Consider the following 25208-nt stretch of genomic DNA (forward strand, 5'->3'; position numbering starts at 1 on the left):
TGGCGAGAGATTGGAAGCGCGCCCCTTCATTCCTTTTTTCTTTTAACATATAAGTTATGCATAACTTCGTCTGTCAAGGTTCGAAACTGAACTGTGACGGTCATAGGTGTCACGTGACATGGCAAGTAGTCACGTGGAAAGGAACATGTCATGTGATTATGCTTACACCACATATGCTGTACTTTGCATGACGGCAGATATGACGTTCAATAGTAAACAGCGCATGAACCGTGATGTACAGCACATTTGACGTCATGACAGAGTACGTAGCATGTGTGCGCTAACCTTATTGCCGCAGAATGCGCCGTACCATAATTCTACGGGTACCTTCACAACGTAGTGGTACAGTACATGTTGCGGCAACAAGGTTAACTCGCACATTGCTACATACCTGTGCGGTATTTTTTCTTACAGCGTATAGGCATCAATGTGGGCATTGCTGGCAAAACACAAATAATCGATATTCATCTGGAAGTAACAGATGTAAAACAAAACAAGGACAATTAACAGAGTACAAGACACCGCTGCACAACCGTCTTTCTATTGTTATCTCTGAATCATAAGCGCAGGACGCGCGAGACATTGTTCGCGAGAGTAGAGTGGGAGCCACGCACGCAGGGTTGATTGGCATTACCGAAAATGCTTCCCACTGCGAATAACATTTGCTGACAAATGTAGAGGACCATTATGCCAGCGGAAAAAAATTGAAAAAGCCAAAACGTTTGGTATGGGTATTTTGCTAAGCCGAAAAAATTACATTGTACTTGTGCCTCATGAAAGTGCAGGCAATTGTGAAAGCTTAAGAATAATCTTAATAAAACAGACAAATGATTACGTCTAGTGGCAACTTGATCTATGAGCCATCGGTGCAATGGCCCTTAAAGCGCCCTTGTAGCGTTGCCCCCACAGCTGCTTTGCGTGTCAAATTTCGGGCACTCAATAAGTATAAACAGTATAAACAGTCACAATGCCTACAGCTAGCAAAATTCAAGCGTCATCTTCTAGGAGACGACAAGCTTGTGTGGACTACGCCAACTTGTATTTCAAATCGAAAGGTTACATGTCACATATGGGAGCCAAGAGGCTATAGAAAGAGGAAGCAGTGTTCAGCTTTTGAATGAGTTATGTAACGTACACAGCACAGATGATCGTTCATCATACTTTTCGCACGAAAATAAATTTCCCTTCCTCTTGAGCTTACCCGCAGAGCGAAGCACAAGGGTGCGCGAAGAGGGCGGAGCAAAATAGAAGCTCCATTAAAGGAAAATGGCGACACGCGAACGAGGCCATTAATGTGATTATAAAAATGAAGTATACAAGAAAAAAAAAGCGGCAGTGAAGATTGTGCTTGACGAAACAAACGGTTCACATCCGATCAACACTAAGGGTAGAGTAGAGTCTACTGCAACAAACAATGGCGCATTCGTGAACGGGCCCTCGCAATAGGGCCCTCAGAATTGGCCAGTGAGGTTCAGAGACAGTTGTAGGCTGTGTGGGAAGTAGGCCTTCGCCGCCTGCCTGTAGGCGCTGCCGGGTTCCGAGATCATTTTGGAGGTCATCTTGCGAAACAAGCGGTTCACATCCGATCAACACTAAGGGTCGAGTCTACTGCAACAAACAATGACGCATTCGTGAACGGGCATGCACCTAAAAACGCAACAGGACCCTCAGAATTGGCCAGTGAGGTTCAGAGACAGTTGTAGGCTGCCTGGGCAGTAGGCCTCCGCCGCCTGCCTGTAGGCGCTGCCGGGCTCCGAGAGCATCTTGGAGGTTCTCTTGCTGTACACGTGCATCACGTAGCTGCCGTTGCATATGTCCCACACTTCCTGGCTTGCGTTGGCGGCGAAGAACATGGCGCTCCAGTAATAATGCACTGGAAGAAACTTCCTGTGGTCTAAAACCTGCATGGAAAAGCGCGTTTCGAATGAGGAAAACGAGGTTCCGTTGGTTCTTGTGCAAAGGCTATGGAATTGTAACTGCAGCCCGTGAAAAAAAAAAATTCGCTATGGCTTAGCTTGGTTAAGCCCGGTAATTGCGAAAGCAATATCCGTACCTGCGCCATGGTTCAGCTGGTAGTGTAGCTGGTGGTGGTGCTTGTGGTTAGAATTGTGGCGATGCATCTGTTATACAATCCAATGCAATGCAATCCAATCCAATGTAATCTAATGTAAACTAATCTAATCTAATCCAATCCAATCCAGTCCAGTACAATCCAGTCCAGTCAGGCCGCCGTTCATGTGCACTGCCGTCGCACACGGACGGCGCGAGATCGCGAAGCAATGTTAAGCCGCTGGTGGTTGGCACAGATACTGCTTTCTAGCGACGTGAGTCGAGCCTAATCTCTTTAGCGTAACGCCACAATCGCGCTCCTAGCGGAGAGCGCAGGAGTTAGGCGCCGGTGGTGGCACCGCCGCGGCTTGCGACGGCGCGAGTCGGTCGCCCTTATGTCACACATGACGTCACACAGAGGTCAACTAAAGGTCGATGGTGGCACCGCCGCGCCACGGCAAAGGCTGAAAGTGCAAGTAGTAAAGCTTTCGCTTTAAAGAAAGGATGCTAGCGGACATGCCCTGGAAGTTTAGTCAAGGTTTTTAAATAGAGTGGAGCAATGGAGGACGACGCGACTTAGACCATATCGCTGGCGCATGTGGAAGTAATTTCTTTATTAAAGTCATAACTGATAACATGTCAGTGTATGTTAAAGATCCCCAGGCGGTCGAAATTATTACGGAGGCCTTCACTGCGGCACCTCTTTCATCCTTTCTTCTTTCACTCCCTCCTTTATCCCTTCTCTAATAGCGCGGTTCGGGTGTCCACCGAGATGTGAGACAGTTACTGCGCCATTTCCATTCCTCGAAAAATCAACAAAAAACCAGTAACATGGTTGTAATAAGCAGTTATTTGAATGACTGTTTTAATTAAATTAGTTGCTTAAATAACTAGCACCTGATCAGACTCTCTTATGAGAAATTTGCATATATAAGCTGTATCTATCCAGTGCTCACCTACAGAGCAGAAAGTTGGTCTGTTGAAATGGGTTGAAATTAAATCGAGCAGAGCGCACCAAGGAAAGTGTGGGTAACGTCAACCGACAGGAAAATAGAAGAGTGGTTAAGGGGCCAAACGTGAGGTAATGATATTCCAGTACTGAAATCGAGGGGAAGAAGTGGGAATGGGCGGGGAATGTACAGTGGGAAGGGAAGACAACCAACCTTCCTAGAGGGTAACGAAGTGGATTCCAAAAGTATGCAAACGTACATGAGGGCAGCAAAAAGTCAAACGGGTATATAAGATCAGTACGGTTTGTGGGGATAAGATGGCCATAGTTGGCTCAAGACAGGTTGAAGTGAAGGTCAGTGGGAGATGCTTTGTGCTAATCGATGTGGTTATGAGGATGATGATGATGATAAGGAGGATGGTATAAATAAACATTTGCTAAAGTGACCTGTGACATCCAGGATATAAGAGTATCTTCTTTGGTAGCGAATATATCAAAAAGAGCTATTGTGATACTTTCGGGATAGGATACTCCACTTCTGATTCAGTGTAACATCTCTTAATTCTGCCTCCTAGAAAGAAAGCTATAGACTGTACGAGGCAAATCTTGCATGAAACCCTTCTTATTTGTATATGTATGATCCTTACTAACGTCGGCTTTAATTACCCCCAGCTGGAGTTGTTCAGTGCAGGACAAACTACTTTCAATGTCCTGAAGTGGCTCCTGGCTCGAGCCAGCAGCTTCCGCGTTTTTCCAACAAACTACAATGCTAGTCATCCCGCTGTTGCCGTCTACCGTCCTATAGCCTCCCTTCCCTCGGTATCAACTCTGTAACCGGAGAAGCCGACTGACTGTCAGTTCTGCACACTCTATATCCCTTGGGCATACTCGTATTCTTCCTTAATTTGAGGTAAACTATTCCCCGTAATCCTGTTTTGTAACCCGCTCTGCTTCCTTTCTCTTTCTCAAATCTCATTGTTCTCTGTTATTTCCGTCTTCATTTCCTGCTCCATTGTTACAAGCCCATTGCGTCAGCGTTAAAGTTTTGGTCCCATAGGAGAGGTCTGGCAGTATATGGCTTAGCATAACTTCATTATTCTGCAGCGACATCCAATCACGCCTCCTCTTAAGCTCCAGCTATTTTCCCTCTTTTATGTTTATTCCGTGATTACTACACTCTAAACGGAAAGGAGTAAAAAGGGTGTAGGCTGTTCTCTAGCGCACTCCCTTTTACAAAATTAACGGTGCTTTAGCTTTGGTTACTCCGAGTGACAAGCGGTAGCTTCTCGAAGGTTTAGCCCGGTAAAGTCTTGTTATGCTGTTCGTTGAGCGTTTCTTTGATATTTTCCAGGCTAAACCATCGTGAAGCTACCGCTTTTGACTCGGTTTAACCAAAGCTAAAACACTGTTGATCTTTCCTTGGAGCGCCGGCGCTCCTTCCGTCATGTACTCGGTTAAAAAGGCGGTGTGACACCGTGCCTATCACGTAAAAGCAGCGTTTAGGCTCTTTGGCGAGCCCAAAGTCGATCACGTGGCGGAATTTTGGTTGACCTTGCCGTGACCATCACGGCCCCGACTTGACCTTGACTTCACCTCGAAATGGCCTTGGCCCTTGACCTGTCGAATTGCTTGACCATTGGTCCGACCACTGACCATCCACCGGTTCTTCACTTCAACTGAAGTTTTGACTTTGGCTGAGCCTTGCCGTGACCTTGATGGCCCCGGCTTGACCTTGACTTGACCTCAAAATGATCTTGACCCTTGACCTGTCGAATTGATTGACCATTGGTCTGACCATTGACCATCCACCGGTTCTCCAAACTTATAAACTGAAGGTAGGTTTGACCTTGGCTGAGCCTTGAAGGTCATCGGCAACGCAAGGCGATCTCAGCCCGAGACCTCTAGTAGTGAAGCTACCGCTTCAAAAGGAGTGTGCTAAAGGACAGTTTACTCTCTTCTTGCTCGCATATTGGGTAATTGTGTTTAGAGTGGAGGCGGCGGTATAGGCGCACTCCCTACCCACTGACAAATACGTTGGTGCGGCCTTAACAACAAAACAGCCGAGCTTACCGTGATAGCCGCGTCGCCGCCACATCGTCGTTCGACAAGTTCTTTCACGCTTTCTTTGCCGCAGTAAGCTAGCGTGACATCGCGAAGCAGGCGAGGTCCGATGCTGCCCCACTTATTGGGTTGGTAGGCCCTGGTCGTGTGGTTCATCAGCTTCAGCAGGAACGGGTGGCCGCGGTGGAAGCCCAGGAACCCGTTGCTGACCAAGTCGCCGCGCCACTGCCGCGTAAGAGTGCGGCAAACGGCCTCTAGTGACCGCCAAAAGAGGCCGATTTTGGCATGTGTCGATTCGTTGCGTCAAGAAACGTCGCTCTTTCGTCACCGCAGAATGCATGCATGTCACGTGACATTTATCTAGCCAATCCCGGGCACTGCAGTAAAGTTAACGTTGTTACTTTTTTGCCATAGGAAAGACTGGAAAAACTTGTAGTTTTTCCCGAGTAATCTTTCATGTCGCCGTCTCGAATTTCGCAGCAGACTTAAGCAAGGGCCCACTTTTAACTTCCTTTACCTGATTCTTGATCCCCTGGGCGTGGCGAATGGGAGAGCAGAAAGTGCTTGCTCTTCACAGAGCGCTTATGCATATTTGTCTGACTGATATTTACTGCCGCATGTGATTGCTTCAAGAGTAAAAACCCGAGATGTAAAGCAGCTGATGGACGAAGCAGTTGAAGCAAGCGTGGACGGACTCACCGCTGGCGATCGACACACAAACGAAGGCAGGCAGTCGAGCGGCCGCATCACGACGACGTCGATGTCGAGGTAGACGCCGCCGCGGTTGTATAGAACGGCCAGTCTTAGCGCGTCTGCCAGGTGCACGGCGGGATAGGAGCTGTAGTTCAGGGCTCCCGATCGGTACCAAGAACCCAGGGGTGTCCCCTCGAACTCCTCGTGCGGCTGAAGTGGCAGAGTGCAGGGGAATGCATGAAACGGCAGACTCTCAGCGAGAGAGGTGATGATGATAATAATAATGGTGATGATGATAATGATTTTTTTTTTATGGCGTGAGGGCATCTGTGGCCGAAGAGCGCCATGGAACAAGGTTTTCATTTTACTCAAGGTGGGGTCAAAGACCAATTTCCCAAGCATTTCACGCTAAAGAAGCCGAGCACCAGGCTGGGGAAAGCTTGTACCCATTTTATGACCGATGGGTACCCGGTGGCATCGGGGATCGAACCCCGTACCTCCTGCATGCGAGGCGGATGCTGAAACGACTAAGCTGCCGCTGCGGTCAGTGAGAAAGGCTAGAAGTCCTGCCACACGCTGAACAGTGCGCATGCTAGGCTTAAGTCTGGATCGAGTCGAAGCTTGCTGCTTTGCTGGCTCTGCTTGCGCTTTCGAGAAGCTTGCAGGCAAGGCAACCTCTCCAGCACACGTAACTCGTCGAAATAGGCAAAATTTGTTGGGTCACAGCGCCGAGGGTAACCGTCTTTTTTCTAAATTCGAGAAACTGATATGGATATTACTTACCGCGGGCTACACGCATCTCGATAATTAATGAATTCATAGCTAAACAGTCAACTATTCAATATTAATTAACCAGTCTACTAGTTCGCACGTCATAGCTGTATTCTGTTGTTCTACATGCTGACAATGCTATGAAGAAAAAAGCGATCTTTTAACTCAAGAAACCTATCTTTAAAAACCGTGGAAAATATTAGGTGCCACACCTTGTATGTATCCTTATCCGTACCCTCTTCAAGACAGCTCTGGGCCGCCCCATATGTACCCATACCACTAGACTCCTTGCTCTCGGGGCTGACCACACGTTTCTGGAAATCCAGGACGTTGTTTTGAACTCCTAACGCATTCGTCTCCTCGCCACCTCGGCGGGTAGGGCTATCCAGTCACGAACAGGTCACCCGCAAGCCACCAAGACCCTGGCCCTGACCAGGATTCTCCCCACTACTATCCGCTCCCACGTTCACGCTAACCCTGCTCCTCGTCACATGAGCCAGTCAGTGAGAATTATCCAGTCTACTGACGTCACTTCCCTCCAGCCAATGGGCGAATTGTATGACCGACGACGCATTTTGACCCCATTAAGCTTCTGTAGATATCGCACTAAGAAACCCGCGGACAGCAACTTTCGGCTAGCAACCCTTAAATGCAATGCGAATAAAAAGGCTCTGCCCAGAAAATCACCTGCCCTACAGTCTGAAAAAAACTTACCTCTATGTTGCTCAGGACAACATTCTGGATGGACCCCAACAAGTTGACAAAGGGGGCAGAACTGTCGTTTATGGCGTCCACTGTCAGCAGGTGCACAGTCCAGTTTGGATGCGCCAGCGCCGCGGATTCAACCGCGCAGGCCATCCGCGCGGTGATTATCCCACGACCACCGGTTTCGAGGAAAAAGATGTCGGAGAATCTGGACTCGCGCGGTGTACAGTCTGTGCACGCGAAAGCTCCGCATGAGGAAACGTGTGCGTAGTTGACGGCAATTCATACGAACGACACTTAGTAAATGTCCTACCATTGGCCCATTTATTCTGGCAATGTACTGCATTTGAAACCGAGAGAATGGACATACAGTCCTCTCAGCACATAATTTACTTAGTAGAACGTTAAGTTGGGCGAGTTGGTATAGACCTTTGCAGCATGGGCTCCCTGGGCGCTGCCATATTGTTCACTGGACTGTCGTGAGCACCCCTCGCTAGCACGGTGGAAGCGGCGGCGGAACCGGTTTCCGACAGTCCAGAGAGGAGGCTTTTCGACAACTCCCTCGCCCGATGCAAAGGTCTATAGGTTCATGGTTGAAAAACAGCGCACAAAAGACTAGACACAAGAGTAAAGGAGACGACAGGACAAGCGCTGAACTCACAACTAAGGCTTTATTGCGAAAAACCTGGGTATATAAGGAAGGCATAATCATGTTTAAAGAGCGCGGGTCTGGATTGCTGTTCACTTTCGAGTTGCCCGTAAGCGATGAACTACAGTATTTAGATTTGCAACTGCGGTTCGCCCTTGAACATGTCTGCTGGAAATACAACCCAAGGTCTGTAAAGCCGTTGCTGACTTCTCAATCGGGGCACTCAAAATTGGTGAAGAACTGCATTGTAAGTTCTTGCCTGAGGTATGCATTGATAAAATCCTGCCGCCACGATGTTGCTGACAGTTTCCGATCACAACTCATGAGGATAAGGAATGCCGGCTACCAAGATGCAATGGTGAACGAGGCTTGCTCAAGATTACTTAAGTGCTTCAAGCGACAGATGGCCCTGAATGCACCACTCAACAGTCAGGAAAAAGAAAAGCACCTCAGTTGGGCCATATTTGCACCAGGTTTCCCACGGACTGAAAAATGTAGGAAGAAGGTTCAACGTTGATGTATTGCTGTCTGCTCCTGTCAAGCTTAAACAAGTGTGTGCTGCGATAGAAAGGAAGAAAGTGTCGAAAAAGAAAAAAAGGTTGCGGTGTCGCGCACACGGATCCGTTTGTCAACTGCCGCACGTGTGTCGTCTACAGTATGGGGTTTAAAAGGGGGAGATAAACACGTATTCCCCTTTTAAGCGCGGCTGAGCCAGTTCAAAGCCGCGCGGACCCCACCCCGTGGTCGCGTACGCTACTGAGCGCACGCCGACCACGGCGGGCCGTGCTCTGCGGGAACAAAGGAACGACACAATGGCTGACACAAACAAGGCATTTATTGCTATAGCAACAATAACGCCAGCTAGCAACAAAATACACTGAGAAATCTAGGATGTCCGACTCACCAGCACGGCTACGAGCGAACGTTCGCCCACGGTAGGGCAAAGGGAAGATCCGAGGCCAGACGGGACGAGCTGAGGAGAACAAGTTTCCACGCGAGGACGCCCGTGGCACAGAGCGGAGCTTTTCGCGTGAACGTCCAACACGCTTCCCGATGCCGAGCAGAAGAGCCAGCTATCCCCCGCGCGCGCGCAGCAAACACGCCATCCGTGGCGCTGCTGTCGCTGCGACGCGAGCGCCCTCCCCTGTTAGCTAGAGTAACCAAACTAAAGGGAGTGCTTTTCGGGGGCAGCTAACAACAGTGGGGTGCAGTGCGGGAAAGTGAACGCAGGGGACGAAGGCGTCCCCACATCCCCCCAACCTTAAATAGACCCACGCGCCTGCAAGTTACATGCTATGGAGGAGTCTCCTGGTCTTCATGCACTTGAGGCAGGTCGTGCAGCGGAGGTCACGCCGACAGGGTGCACGCAGTCTTCCGCGGTATTCCGAAGGCGGCGTGAAGGTCTCCGCTGGGACGACTCGCATGGCCCGCGGGCTATGTGCCCGCAGGCCCGCGAAGAGGAGGGCCGGTTGACCACTGCAGGCCAAGATTCCGCAGTAGTCGCCAGGGCAGCAGCAGCCGGAGGTGGCTGCTGTCTGGTCTCGCCACGGCTGCCCCGGATGGATGCGGCGAACAGGATACAGGCCGCTCCGTCGCAGCAGGCGGCAGCGAGACGATGTGCACACGCCAGCAAGCCGGAGTGGCTCCACTGGATCTGAAAGATTGCCAAAACACACTCCGCATGCCTTTAACGTAGGTCACGGGAGGGGAAATGGCGTACACAAGGGCCACGTGGCTCAATGCTCAACTCGCTAGCAAAACGTGTCGGGCGGCTGTGCAACGCAAAGTTCGAGTGAACAAAGCCCTTTCTTGAGTTGAACGAGAATGCTCGGTTCATGCGAGGTTAAAAAAAACGGGTGGCCAGCAAAGTGCGCCCCCTCTCAACACCACGGTCCGGTGGTCGTGTCACTTTTGACAAGGTGCAGGCAGCTATGAATAGCCTTAGGCCTCACTGCCACTGTGAAGGTCGACGACCCCCAACAAAAGAAAGACCCGAAACGGGTTTCGTGCGCGCAGCCGCGAGGAGACATCAGCGTTGTGGGGTGGTCCTCCCCGCTCACTGCACGAAGCAGCTGCTGAGTGATCGGCGCCCACCGTATCGGACGGTGTCGGAACGCCCGGTGCCGAGCTGCAATACCAGCGAGCTCGTTACGGCACCCGTAGCCCCAGGCCACCCGGCTCCCGGAGCCGCGACTCCCAGAGTCGAAAAAGAGACAGCGAGAAAATATATACAGAAAACTCGGACCACCCACGCGGCTTCCGTACTCACTCGCTTCGGGCTCGGCAACTCCGCGGGCGCTAGGCCTCGCGCTCCCTCGATGCGGACCAAGTGGTTCTTGAAGAAACTCCAGGAAGAAAACTTCACAAAAAAAAAACGTGCTGAGCATGTCGAAAAGTTCAAACATGCTGCAGCGCAATACACCTCGCACTCAAGAAAGCATGCCGCAGGTCCTAGCGATCAAAATTCACACTAGGCCTACCACTTGTCAAATCCGGACAAAGAGCGTTCCTCGAACCGAACAGACAGTCGTCCAATGTTCCAAGAGCAGGCCCCACGTTGGGCTGCCAGATATGGGGTTGAAAAGGGGGAGATAAACACGTATTCCCCTTTTAAGCGCGGCTGAGCCAGTTCAAAGCCGCGCGGACCCCACCCCGTGGTCGCGTACGCTACTGAGCGCACGCCGACCACGGCGGGCCGTGCTCTACGGGAACAAAGGAACGACACAATGGCTGACACAAACAAGGCATTTATTGCTATAGCAACAATAACGCCAGCTAGCAACAAAATACACTGAGGAATCTAGGATGTCCGACTCACCAGCACGGCTACGAGCGAACGTTCGCCCACGGTAGGGCAAAGGGAAGATCCGAGGCCAGACGGGACGAGCTGAGGGGAACAAGTTTCCACACGAGGACGCCCGCGACACAGAGCGGAGCTTTTCGCGTGAACGTCCAACACGCTTCCCGATGCCGAGCAGAGGAGCCAGCTATCCCCCGCGCGCGCGCAGCAAACACGCCATCCGTGGCGCTGCTGTCGCTGCGACGCGAGCGCCCTCCCCTGTTAGCTAGAGTAACCAAACTAAAGGGAGTGCTTTTCGGGGGCAGCTAACAACAGTGGGGTGCAGTGCGGGAAAGTGAACGCAGGGGACGAAGGCGTCCCCACAACAGCTTTCCCCTTTCCTGCGGAGCCCGCTACATCGGACAGACCGGCCGTTGCTTGAACAAGCGCTTGCAAGAACACAACAACAATTTAGATAAAGGCAATGACCAATCTTATCTTGTTACCCATTGTAAGGGGTGCGCAGTGATGAAAAACAAGAAGAAAAAGTGCACTGCTTTGTTAAGCCAAGCAAAGGTGTTGTATTCTCATAGGGATCAAACCACGCGGGAAATAGCAGAAGCATACTTCATCGCAACGGAGCAACGGTGCTGCGTTAGCAAACCTTCGGTTGCTTTAAGTGATAACGAGATCACGTTTCTTGGCAGATTGTGGGCTTCGGGCGCACGCTAGTTTTATCACTGTCATAGTTTTATTTGTTCAATTTTGTTTTCATGATTATGCCTTCCTTATATACCCAGGTTTTTCGCTATAAAGCCTTAGTTGTGAGTTCAGCGCTCGTCCTGTCGTCTCCTTTACTCTTGTGTCTAGTCTTTCGTGCGCTGTTTTTCAACCATGAACATAATTTACTGTACCGCGCTGCTCACGGTTAGCGACACAAAGCTCCTATTTGCTTCATACTGGAGCCAAAGCGGCTTGATCAAGGGGAGTGTAAGGGCGCCGACTAAAGCCCTTCTGATCGGGTCCAGCAGTACCGCGCTGCTCACGGATAGCGACACAAAGCTCCTGTTAGCTGCATACTGGAGCCAAAGCGGCCTGATCAAGGGCAGTGTAGGGGTGCCGACTAAAGCCCTTCTGATCGGGTCCAGCAGTACCGGAAAGGACAGTACACCGACTCGGACGTCGAGTGTGACTGCCGTTCTTTCTCCATTTCCCCCCACAGTGGCCTCGTGCCTTCCTCTCAAAATAGGCAACTTTCAATCTATCACATATAAAGGACCTATTGACTTTCGGCACTCCGGGCAAGCCTGAAACGACTCGACTCTATGCAGTAACCGACTAGAACGAACAAATGATTGACTGAATGATAGATAGGGTTAATACATTTTTTCCCACATTGACGCAACGTGGAAGTCTGCGGATATAAATCTCTTGAAGGTGTCCGACGCACATAATACGAAACGCATCGGACATTCGATATGCAGTGCCTGGCAGTGACAATACTATACTATATTGGCGTCATACTACGACATACTATATCGACGTCAGTGGCTATTCTGACGTCCGTGTACTACATCGACGTCCATGGCTATTTTGACATCCAAGTGTAATTTTCGCATGTAATGAACTGATTGCAACTCATGAACCAAATTTTTCCCGCAGGAAGATTTCCTCACGCTGTATCTAACATAATCAAACTTTTGCACATTAATCTTTATTGGACGACACAATCGTGCGGACAAGTTTTGATGACGCATTCTAATCCAGTTCTTTCGCATCAATAACTGCAGAAGAGCATGAGCAGATTGTCCAAGTTTCACACGAGTGGCATGGCTGCGTACTTTAGAGCGCCAGTGTGCCCGTTACACGTGTGAACATGTGAACATTCCGTGAACATGTGTTAAACTTATACTGCTAGCGCTAAGTACATGTGTCATTTTGTACAACTTACATGTGTTACCATGTTAGCCTTATTTTTCTGTGTATATGTATGCATGCACCTGTAAGTATTGCGCTGTGTAGGTACGATTTAGTTTTCTGTTAGATCTTGTGAATTATGTTCTGTTTTGATACTTATATACCCAGTGTTTGCCTCTTGTTGCTGAAATCCTTTTTGATACTGTAACCCCCCTCACACAATGACCGTTCGGGCCTGTGAGGTTCAATAAATAAATAAATAAACCAGTCATGACTAGTTACTCAATAACCAATCATGACTACTTAGTCATGACTAGTTAGTCATAGGTCATGACTAATTGGTGACTGGGTAAGTCACGAGTGACTTGGATTGGCTAGTCATGGCTAGCCAATCCAAGTCACTTCATAGCCGCCTCGTCCTACGGACGTGCAGCCAAAGTTGCGTGGAAAGGCTTTCGCATAGAGGACTTTAGATCGCCAAAGTGCCCCCTGAATTTTTTCTAGCCCGTCTTTCACAGGCCCTGCCTACCTCTTACTCATCCCCTTGCAAGACCTCCTTCCTATGCAGGACCCACCTCATCTCTCCTATCCATTTTTAAAACCCCCTACCCGTGAGCAGCCCCGTTGCGGTAACACCTTAAAGGAGTATAGACACCTAATTTCGCTGCCACGTTTTCTTCTCTACAGTGATGCATGAATCACCACGTGGTATTCGCCCACGACCGGTAAATAATTTATACTCGAGTTTGTTCTGTCATGCTGTTTTTGTTTCGGTTTCAACAGCCTAATAATGACTTTAATGCCAATGTGTACTTATAGGTCACGTGGGTCACGAAAAAAACTCCAATATGATCGCTGCTTCTACATTCGTTGTCATTTTGTCTGTTAAGGCAGGCTGACTTTAGCCTTGTAATGAATTACAGCGATGAAGCAGCAATTATATTACAGGTTTTTCATGCTTCACGTGACTTATAAGCACACGTTGGCGTCGCAGTCATTGTTCGACTGTTGAAACCGAAACAGTACGAGAAATAAATTCGATTATAAATTGTTTAGCGGTCGTAGGTGAATACCACGTGCTAATCAAGCACAAAAATGCCTTATACATCATTACAAAGAAGAAAACATGCACCCAAAAGTTAAGTGTCCATACTTCTTTAACTCATTATAGCCCGGCTTTCAAAGAAGCCATCTTATCTCACTCATTCCTTCGCCCGACCTCCTTCCCATGCCGGACTCGCCTAATCTCTCCCACGGCCGCTCATTGAGCGGCCGTGTCTCTCCTATCCATTTTTAAAACCCCTAACCATGGCCAGTCCCGTTGAGGTGACACCTTAAAAGGGTAGAGACGAAAAATGTTCTAAGTTATTTTTGCTTTCGAATGATGCCTGAGACATTAGTAAACAAAACATCAATCAGCGCGGGAAATCTGCCTACGAGCCACGCCAGTGTAGAGTGGTTTCTATCGCTCCTGCGATGCCTACCTAACATATAACAAATTATTCTTCCGTTCAGTTTCGGTTTCAGCAGTCGAGAGACGGTTGCGTCCCTCAGAAGTGAGCACCGCACGACGTGAGGCATACGAAGACTGGAATATAATAGCGCTTTGTTCACTTGCTGCCACTCTCGCTTTTGTTTTGTTTTTCTTTTAGATTTACGTGATTTTACATCTTCCTTCGCAGACTAGATGACCGCAAATCAGGCCCACGAAAAAAAAAAAATACGCGTGGACTCTTTTTCGTAGATTACTCCGCCGATGGCAGAGCGGCAAGCCGCCACCAGCTGAAAGGCACTCCACGCGTTCGGTGATTCCTCCTACTCTCGGAAATGAGTTAAAAAAAAAAAGACGCGAGCGGGGCATTTAAGCCGAATTAATAGGGAAACTGGCCGCACAGGACAATGATTCCAAGTTTCTAAGAATGCTTGCAGCGTTTAAATCGAATTCCCGGGGTAGAAAAGTGACTTCAGAATCATCTTTAGCGCATATTTAAATGTCCCCTCAAGCTGTTTTTTCATTTTTTATTTCCATTCTTTGTCTAGGTTTAGTGTCTCGAAACTGTGGGCAGGTTGTGATGACGCCGCAAGGTCACGTGACTCGTCTCGACCAATCAGCGAATTACCTCACATCGGACGGCGGATTTTGCTCCTGACGTGAATTCTAATGTTATCGCATAAAAATGGAGAAACAAGTAACTTGCCGTTAGTTGCGTGCACCAATGAAAGCGGCGCTGACTCCAAATGTTCCGTGTCTCCAAGCCAGCTGGGATCGACCACGGCGTAATGGTAAATGGGTAGCAGGATCACCACAAGTACACTAAGCCACGCCATTACTCTGAAAAACAAAAAGGTGCTAAGGTTGATTCCGAAAGTATCATCACCAAGCCACCCTTATAAAAATCGTCTATAGACAGCCTATAGACTTCTGATAGTATATTGCCTTGCTATAGACAAAAACTCATATAAAAGTGTATGGTCATAAATGTATAGATTGTCTACAGACTGTCTGTGGCATTTGTATTACCTATAGACTTTTCCACTTTTCCCTAGAATTTGTCTATAGAGAGTCTATAGACGTTATAGACGGAAGTCTATATAAAGTTTATAGAACGTCTAAAAAATGTTTTGCAAGGTCAGTAACCGATGCCCTATAGTTGGATACAGCTTTGAAAAACAGCAGTTGCTAACACTAGACCGCGGTCCGCGGCGTCCTGTATTACTGCGCTGGTCAATCGAAACTGTTAACGAAATCAGCTTGTTAATGTTTGACTATACCAAACAATTCACGTATCAGAATTCTAGAGCTCATAATTTTTTCTTCTGGTAAGCTGCTTGTTTGCGTAACAAGAAACGTTTTAGCAGCGGACTACTTTTTTGTCGTGGAGGAATTCTGTGCGCGGAGACTGAATGTGGGCGGAGCTTCACTGCAGACTTGAGTTGTATGCGACTATAGCTAAAAGAGTACCTCACGCGAAAGAGCCGTGTGCTGTTGGCCGGAAATTCCGCTGGCGTACGTAAGCCGTCCCTACACAAACGTGCACGTGACCTGTTCGCGAACCAGTCAAGTACCGTTCATCTGTTGGCGGGGCTTCGACAGTTCGGCCCCTAATTGGATGACACGAGCAGTAGTTTCCCTTAAGTGCCAACCCAATGCGAGACAAATTACGTAAACTATTTGCGCATCGATATTGCTAGAGTGTTGTGAGCACATCTTCCTCTGAGCGCCAAGCGTGCGGCGGCGGGCGCACTTTCTAGTTCTGTGGTATTACTGGTATACGATTGCTGGTACTACCACTCGTACTTTGGCACATTATGACCCTCTGACAGTACAGAAAGCATGTACTTTGACGTTGCTAGTTAGTGCATTGCGTACACATTTAGCATACCGTGTACCGTGTTCCCTTTACCGGTACCGGAGTACCGGGAGCCCGAGCACAGCCAATGAGCATGTGCAAATCTCCTTGACGTCGCCAGATGGCGCCACGTACCCGGCAGCTATGCGCGCACCTTCAGCATCGTGACCAATCAACGCGTGCTGACCGGTGGTAGGCGGGCTCCCGGTACTCCGGTAACGGTAACACGGTACACGGTATGCTAAAGGTGTCTACTGACGCGTCAGGCAACGCTAACAGGGCAAGAGGCAAATGGCAACGAGGGAGACAGCACCGAGCGCTGACCCTCATTCTACGCTCTAAACAAGAATATGACTATGAGGGAGTAAAAAGGGAGTAAAGCTGTCCTCTAGCGCCCTCCCTGTCATTTTCATAAAAGGGTGTGTGCTAGAGGAAAGCTTACTCCCTTTTTACTCCTTTCAGTTTAGAGTGCAAGCCTTCGTCTTAAGTGCGATTAGCTCTGGACGATGCAATACCAGCTTTTCTTCCTGCCAATACTAGTGCGTTTCCAGTGGCTAAATAGGGCTCGTGTTCTGATTCAAATCCTGACATAATTTGCGTGCAGCTTTACCGAATTTCATGCATTCCGCTTGTCTTCTAAGTTGCTAGTGAAAGTATACAGGGCGTTTCATTTAGGACTTTACAGAATTTTTTTTTAATCTACTTTTTGAGTTAGAAGAGCGCTCTTTTCGCCATAGCATTGTAAGTGGTGTAGCACATGAATTCAGCTAAGACGTGCTAACTAGCAGGCTGGTTGACGAATATTGAATAGTTAACTTTTTAACTATTACTTTTAGGAGGCGTGTAGCCCACTGTAATTATTATCCATATCAGTTTCTAGAATTTCGAAAACGCAGTTACCCTCTGCGCAGTGGCACATCAAATTTTGGCTACGTTGCGCCAAAATACATGCGCTTTCGAGAAGCTTGCAGATAAAGCAACCTCTCCAGTGCATTTCACTCGTCGAAATAGCCAAAATTTGTTGGGCCACAGCGCCGAGGGTAACCGCATTTTCGAAATTCTAGATAAAGATGTTGCTTACGATTGGCTACAAGCCTCTTAATAATTAACGAGACTAACAATAATAGTTAAAAGCTAACTATTCAATACTAGCTAACTAGACTGCTAGTTAGCACGTCCTAGCTGTATTCTGATGTATTATACGGCTGGTAATGCTATGCCGGAAAAAGCGCTCCCCTAATTCAAAAAGTCTATTTTTAAAAATTGTGTGCAACATCTTAGGTGAAATACCCTGTATAGCGCCGAAGAGGCACTAATACTTGCGGAGCACTAAGACCCCGACTCTCACCGTATGCCACAGCTACGCATGGCCGACGGTCCGCTGTGGTGCTGATCGAGCTGCTCAGGGGCGAACAGTTGCTCCTCGAGTTATGCGGCCGCGCGACCGCACTGGCAGTTGACGGCACTCCCTGCAAAGGAGGACGGGTAGCGAAGCATTCAAAGAGGCATGTGAAGAAAGAATGGCGACGGCTCCCTTACAGACTCATGTCTGTTGACACCTACAGCCTACAGCGGGACGCCACTGAAGATGGAAATTGCACCCCTGTCGCGCGCCTAGAGTTGTGTAATGAAGACTATGTTGAGCAGCTTCGAGTAACCGTTTTTCGCAGCAGCGGATTGCGGATTGCGCTATGCTAAATATATAGCTCTTACGTTCCGTTTAGGCTCGGTTTCGAAAGCGGTACGAAGAAAAAAAGCCTTTAAACTGGTGCATGACACATCGCGTGAACGGAGTAGGTTTCCGAGCGGCTCGCAGTGAAGGCGCTCTTCCGCGCCAGGTAGGGCGGCAGTCGCTGAAGCTCGCCTCCAGCGCGTGTTCGTAACCCAGCACGGGCTGAAAATCGAAAATTGGTTTTGAGGAAAAGAAAGGCGCAGTAACCGTCTCATTTCTCGGTGTACACTTCAACTGCGCCGTGAGGGAATGGAGGAAGATTGGACTGAAAGAAAGAGAGAAAAGAGGTGCTACAGTGGAGGGCTCCGGATAACTTCGACCATCTGGGGATCTTCATCGTGCTCGACATCGATCGCACAGCACACTGGCGCCTTTTGCATTTCTCCTCCATTAAAACGCGGCCCTAGAAGCCGGGGTCGAACCCGGGTACACCGGCTAAATAGCCGAACGCTCTAACCACTCAGCGACTGAGCGACGGCTGCGGTTCGCTCAGTGGTTGGAGCAACAAGTGAAGACAACGCCGACTCAGCTGTGGATCCGTGAGAGAAGTGCCGATTGTCTCCCTCCGAGCTGTTCCAAAATGTCCACCCAATTTTTATGGAAAAGATACTGTCGATGCCCTCAATTATCGACTTTTTTTTTTTCGTCAATGGAAAGATCTTTGCCAAAATAAATTAATATGTAGCAATAGAGCCGAGAAAAACAGTAGAACGATTTAAGATATCATTTTTCCATGTGGTTTCGAGATTTCTCATGGCAGAAGACGTCTGCCAATCCCGACATCGAGAATGCGATATAAAATTAGTGTAGTAACTCTATGCGACTTTATGTGCATAACGACTTGCTACGGGACCTGGGGCTTCAATCGCGGACCGTGTAAATTTCACCTTCAGCTGAGTTAGAGGTCAAGATATGAAAAAGAAAAAAATGGCTGTGGCTTAGCTTGTTTAAGCCCTGTAATTGCGAAAGCAATATCCGTAGCTACGCCATGGTTCAACTGGTAGTGTAGCTGGTGGTGGTGCTTGTGGTTAGACTTGTGGTGATGCATTGGTTATACAATCCAATACAATACAATACAATACAATACAATACAATACAATACAATACAATACAATACAATACAATACAATACAATACAATACAATACAATACAATACAATACAATACAATACAATACAATACAATACAATACAATACAATACAATGCAATACAATATGCTAATATGGTAGCTACAGGCCTCGCTACGCGACGGGCTGAAAGTGCAACTAGTATTGCTTTCGCAATAAAAGAAATTGAATCAATATCCATGACTGGGAGTTGAATCCGCGGCTGCGCGAGCAGATCTCCTTCAAGGGCCACTCAGCAAGAACACTCTAGGCTATCGTCGCAGCCAACACGCCTCGTGATAAACTACACCATACCTATGACCATACTCTCGCGTTGTGCATTGGAGAGTGTCGTCTTCATCAACTTCCACCTGCTCCGTCTCGCCGCACTGCCTGTTCACCGTCGTCTTCTACGGAGCAATAATCCGTGCTTTCGCTCCGATTCGAATGTGGTTAACATTCTCTGCAGTTTTTATTGCGTTCCGCCTCCATCGAAAAGCGGCCGCCGCGGTAGGGTTCGAACCTGGATACTCCGGTTCGCGGCAGATCATTGAGCCACCTCGGCCGGTGCGATGGCGTTCCGTGGACTGCCTGGCAGCTCTGCAAGACGCAGTCGCGTTCCACCCGCGTCTTCCAAATTTTCTAGCCCGTCTAAGGCCGTAGACTGTTCCATCAAGACGTGTTCTGCGCATGACGGTTAGAAGGACCGAGCCGAATGGCGCCTCCCGCTTGGCAACGATCGAAGCCGCCGTTCCCGCCAAAACTGAGTGCCCGCTGAGGCTCCGGGTCATAGCTACGCGCCCGGTCCAATTCCCGCCAAAATCGAGGGCCCGTCGCCTTTTATGCGAAGCATATTACTAGAGCTACACTACAGCCCGTCGAGCGCGGCGGTGGAGCTACCATTGACCTTTAGCGTGACCACGTGACACCACGTGACAACATGACGTCACAGCAGAGGAGAGATGGGCTTCCTGCTCGCGCGGTCGGCCGCGGCGGTGGAGGCTCCACATCAGAGGCGCTGCAGCTGACCACGTGACGCTACAGCAGCGGTATAAAACTGAGCTTGCCTCGCTCTCCGGGCACTTACGAGGCGGCAAGGTGTTGGGATGCCGCCTAGAAGCAGGGCTGATTTGAACGAGAAGCGAAAGCTTCAGCGTGCCACAGAGACTGATGAAGAGCGGGATGAACGTCAAGCAAGGAAAGCCATGTATTACCAAGCCTAGCCATCAATATGCTTCGCGTCTGACTAGGCTTAACCTTAGCTAAGCCTCAGCCATTTTTTCGCATAGAGTGGACAAATCCCGAGAAATCCAGACAAAGGGCACTGATTGGCGGAACGAAAAGTGAGCCAATATTGACGCCACGATTCGGAAGTCCTCATGCGCGGCAGAAAGGGATTGGGTTGAAAGAGGCAGACAAAATAAAAAGAAAAAAAGCAAGGCTCACACGAAGAGACGTCCTCCTGTCGCAATGCTGATCAGTGGGACAGGTCACCTCCCTCTTGTTCAAACTCACGCTTCGAGGGGTATCTTCCCTCCCTTCTTCTTCGTTGCACCCATCGTCATCATCATGAGCGTCAGCCCGACTATACGCCCATTGTAGAACAAAGGCCTCTCCCATATCTCTCCAATTAACCCTGCAAACTTCTTAATCTCATCCGCCCACCTAATTTTCTGCCGCCCCCTGCTACACTGCCTTTCCCTATGAGTCCAGTCTGTTACCCTTAAGGACCATCGGTAACCTTGCTTTCACACCACATATCCTGCCCAAACCTATTTTATTGCGAAAGCAATACTGCGCTAGGTTTTGAGCCTTCAGCGTCGTCCCGGCGGATTCACGTTTGACCTTTAGCTTGACCTCTGTTGTGGCGTTCATTGATGCGCTCTGACACAGGCAGCGTTGTAGACTGCGTTGATTTGGAGGAAAGGAAAGGCACCTTACCAACTCTGTGGTTTAGTGGACACCTCAATAGCACTTTAAGCTTATTCCCGCAGCAAGTGGCTGGGAGACAAGATATACCTAAAGAGTGGAAGAGCAAATTCCTTACGCTTCCGCTTCCCAAAAACATGCACCCGGAGCACCATCATGCTAGACGAGTGGCGAGGAGCAAGAAGATGAACGAGTGCTATTCAACAAAAGAAGGAGCCTTCTTCGTGGACGCTGCGGGTCCTGTACAAGGAATATCAACAATCTCAGTGGTGCACCAAATGCAAGTCGTGGACGGGCTTTCAGTTCGTAACGGGGATACACAGGCTATGGAGGAAGTAGCGATAGCCCTAGCCGCAACGCACTCCGAATCTAAATACATAGTTACAGATTCCCAGGCGGCTTATAGAAACTATATACGTGGCAGAATCACGCCGCTAGCCTGCAAAATTCTTAGTCAATGTAGGACTTCAGCTGAACGGAAGGAATTAATATGGGTACCAGGTCACCAGGGAGTTGAAGGAAACGAGCGCGCACACGCTTCGGCCCGAGCTTTTCTTCCCCGGCATCCTTCTACGTCCTCCCTTCCTGATTCTGGCTCCCCCTCTCCGCTAACGACATATTCAGAAATATTGCAACATTTGCGCCTTGAAAGGCAAACACTTCCGAGGCCCGCTAAGGGTCTCAGTAAATCAGAGGAATGTCACCTTCGCAGGCTACAAACTATGTCTTTCAATAACCCAGCTACGCTTCACGCCATTGAGCCCGAGTCCTTTTCGGCACAGTGCAAATTTTGTGGCCAGAAGGCTAACTTGTACCACATGGTATGGGCTTGTCAGAAAAATGACAGCATTGAGATCATAAATCAGCCAACGCGGGAGGGCTGGGAGGCGGCCCTGTCCAGCTCGGACCTCGAGGAACAACGAGCCCTCGTCGCCAGAGCACGGGCAGCGGCTTTCACCAACGGCGTCCCGGACTAGGGACCCGATCAGCCTTCCCCTCAACTAAGGCTTTAATAAACGTTTTCATCATCATCATCGGCGTTCATTGATGGGCTCTGACATAGACAGCGTTGTAGGCTGCGTTGATTTGGTGGTGGTGAAAAACTTTAATCAAAGAGAGCTTGAGGCTAAAAAAATTATGGCTGAGGCTTAGCTAAGGTTAAGCCTAGTGAGATGCGAAGCATATTGGTGGCTAGGCTTGGTAATAGTAGTAGTAGTAGTAGAAAACTTTTATTGAGATCTTTTAAGAGATTCGCGGATTCGAAGCCTCCGTCGTCTTTCGTGGCGCCGGCGACTTGAGGCTTCTCTTCAGCAAGGTTGGGCCCCTAGTCCGGGGCTCCACTGAGTCGCGCTGCATCAGTAGCGTGCCGCACTAAGGCCCTTTGGGCCGCGAGCTCGCTGCTGGTGAGCCGGCTCTCCCATTGCTCCGCACTCGGGAATTCGTGTTGGTGGAATGCTTTATTTCGTTCGCACTCCCATGTGATGTGGTATAGTGTGGGTGTGTCGCCGCACCAGGGGCAGTTTGCTCTGTATTGTGTTGGTGACATCTTGTTATAGATGTACAAGTTGGGGAAGGAGTTTGTTTGTAGCCTACGCCAGCCGACTGCTTCCTCCCTCGTGAGGGCTTTGTGTGGTGGTGGGTACTTGAATCTAGTCCCCCTGTATAGTTGTAATGTCTCTGTGTATCCCCCCTCGCATGCTAGTAGCTGAAGCTCCAGAACATCTGACATGCCTGCTCGGTATGTAAGCCCTCGAGCTAGGCTGTCTGCTCTTTCGTTCCCCGCTACGCCTGCGTGGCCTGGGCCCCAGATTATGTGTTGTATGGGTGTCTTCTCAGCAGAGGCTGCTGCCCCACTGATTATCCTGAGGGCCATGCCGCTAATTCTGCCCTTCGTATAGTTTTTACACGTGTCTTTCGAGTCTGTTAAGATGTTTAGGGATCGGCCTTTCCTATAGCCTTCTGCTACCGCCAGCGCGACGGCAATTTCCTCGGCCTCCGTTATGCCCACGACCTCCACTGAGGCGCATGTGGCCATGTCTCCTGTGCTATTAACTACCACCGTAGCGGCTAAGCGCTTCCCTGCATGTACGTACATGGAGGCGTCCGTATAGACTGTGTTCTCTGATCGGCCTAGCCTCCTTTCTATCTGCTCGGCCCTTGCTTTTCGTCTGTCCTCGTGTAGGTTAGGATCCATGTTTTTAGGCAGGGGTCCTACATTAAAGGTCTTTCTAAGGTCGTCCGGTACGTCCGCGTATCTGTCTACCAGTCCGCACGTGTTCCGACCCAACCTTCTCAGGAGCGCCCTTCCCGTAGAGGAGCCTCTGAGTCTGATGAGTTGTGCCCCCAATTGAGCCTCGGCAAGCTCATCGAAGGTATTGCTGATTCCGAGTTGGAGTAGCTTCTCGTTTGATGCGTTTCTGGGCAGGTGTAGAGCAATCTTGTATGCCTTCCTGAGAATACAGTCGGCTTGCTCTCGCTCCGCCTTTGTTGTTGTGTGGTAGGGCAAGGAGTACATAACTCTGCTAACGATTAGGCTGTTGACGAGTTTGAGGGTATCTTCTTCTTTCATCCCGTACCTTCTCTGAGAGACTCTACTGATCATTCTGCCAACCTGCTCCGCGGCTCTTCTCAGCAGGCTGATGGTATGGCTGCATTTTCGGCTGCTCTGCAGCCACATGCCTAGGATTCGTACCATGTTCTGTTCTTGGATCAGTTGCCCCTCTAGAACTACTTCCAGCGAGGCTTTGGTAGGATTTCTTCCGATCCTGATGATTTCCGACTTCTCCGTCGAACATCTCAGGCCTCTCGCCCTGACGTAGGTCTCTACGCAGGTCGCAGCTTCTTGTAGTCTGTCTTGCTTCTCCCCTAACGATCCTTGGGTGACCCACACCGTGATGTCGTCGGCATACATCGCGTGTTGGATGCCCGGGATTTCCTTGAGTCGTCTTGCTAGCCCGATCATCGCCATATTGAACAGGACGGGCGATATCACGGAGCCTTGGGGTGTTCCTTTGCAAGGCGTGGTGAAGACGTCGCTTCTCAGCTCGCCTAGTCCCACGGTCGCTGTTCTGTCGCTCAGGAAGGCCCTGATGTAGTCGTGGGTTCTTCCCCCGCAGTTGGTGTTGTTGATGCCTTCCATGATGGCGGCGTGGCTCACGTTGTCGAAGGTTCCCTTTATGTCGAGGGCCATGACAACGTTTTCGCCACTTCTCGGCATTTTCTCGAGTACTTCCTCCTTGAGTTGGAGTAGTACGTCCTGCGTAGACAGGTGGGCTCTGAACCCGTACATGCTGTCTGGGTACAGTTGGTTCTTCTCTAGGTGCGACTGGATCCTTTTTGTGATTACTTTCTCGTACATCTTGCCCAGGCACGACGTGAGGGAGATCGGCCTGAGGTTCTCGACCTGGAGTTTCTTGCCTGGCTTCGGGATCATTACCACTACCGCGTGTTTCCACTCAGCCGGCACTGTTCCTTCTTGCCAGAGCTTGTTGAAGTATGCTGTGAGCTGATCTATGGCTCCATCGCTGAGGTTTCTTATGAGCGAGTTCTTGATTCTGTCCGCCCCCGCTGCTGTGTTTTTTGTTGCCGACCTGATCGCCTCGACGACTTCCTCTCTCGTTATGGGCCGATCCATGGTTGGATTCTCTTCGCCCTGGTACTCTTCTTGGTAGCTTTCGACCTGGTCTCTGCCGTAGCATTTGACCCGGACTTCCTCGAGTAGCTGTTCGTCCGTGCCCGTGTACTGGTGCACCAGCCTCTGAATCGATTTGCCGCTTTCTGATTTGTTCTTGCTCGGATCCATGAGGGACTTGAGGATCTGCCACGTCCTGGCCGTGCTGAGGGTGCCGTTCAGCGCGTTGCTGAATTGCTGCCATCCTTGCCTAGCCAGCTGCGTTGCATACTCCTCCGCTTGTTTAGTTATTTCGGCTATTTTAATCTTTAGCTTCCTATTGAACTTCTGTCTTTTCCAATGCTTGGTGAGCCCGCGTCTCGCCTCCCATAGCTTGAGGAGCCGCTTGTCCACCTCCGGAGTTTGTTCGGTTCTATCCACCTCTTTAGTATAGAGTTCTTGGATCTGTCTGAGTTGCTGTCTCCACTCCTCCGCAGATACAATGTCGCCCTTGATCTGCTTGCAGTGTGCTCTGAAGGCGTCCCAGTCCGTTAGGCGGACCTTGCCTATTTTCCGCTTGATATTGTTTGTGGTTGTGCTGATCCTTATTATGTGGTGGTCGCTTCCAAGGTTCTCGAGCAGGTTCTACATGGCTTTCCTTGGTTGCATACTTCGTCATTTTAATACAACCACTAGAAGCCTTCGTCGTGGGGGAAGACAACGGCATGGCTACAGCGGAACGCCGACTAACCCCGAGACGCGCGTTGGGTGAGCGCCTGGATTGCCACGGAGGCCGCGGCTGCCTGCCCGGTGGAGCGAGCGTTTCACCTACACCGAGTGTGAACGCGCGTTCGTAATGCGCGGGAATGCCGCTCGAGGACATTCCGGCGTCTGTGCGATGGCATCG

The 25208-nt window shown here is 49.7% G+C and overlaps 1 protein-coding gene across 1 annotated transcript; it reads right to left on the reverse strand.

Annotated features, from left to right (window-relative positions):
• Positions 1–1481: 1481 nt before the first annotated feature.
• Positions 1482–13803, reverse strand: LOC149332336 (lactosylceramide 4-alpha-galactosyltransferase-like). The gene is made up of 5 exons (XM_089557507.1): positions 13776–13803; positions 7238–7458; positions 5759–5962; positions 5069–5284; positions 1482–1901 (listed from the first exon to the last, which is right to left on the reverse strand). Exons 1-5 carry the CDS (start codon positions 13801–13803, stop codon positions 1668–1670), a joined length of 903 nt encoding a protein of 300 aa, XP_089413633.1. The 3' UTR covers positions 1482–1667.
• Between the last annotated feature and the right edge of the window lie 11405 nt (positions 13804–25208).

Source organism: Amblyomma mixtum, chromosome 8, assembly GCF_055824585.1.
Source record: "Amblyomma mixtum isolate Tamu chromosome 8, ASM5582458v1, whole genome shotgun sequence".
NCBI lineage: Eukaryota > Metazoa > Arthropoda > Arachnida > Ixodida > Ixodidae > Amblyomma > Amblyomma mixtum.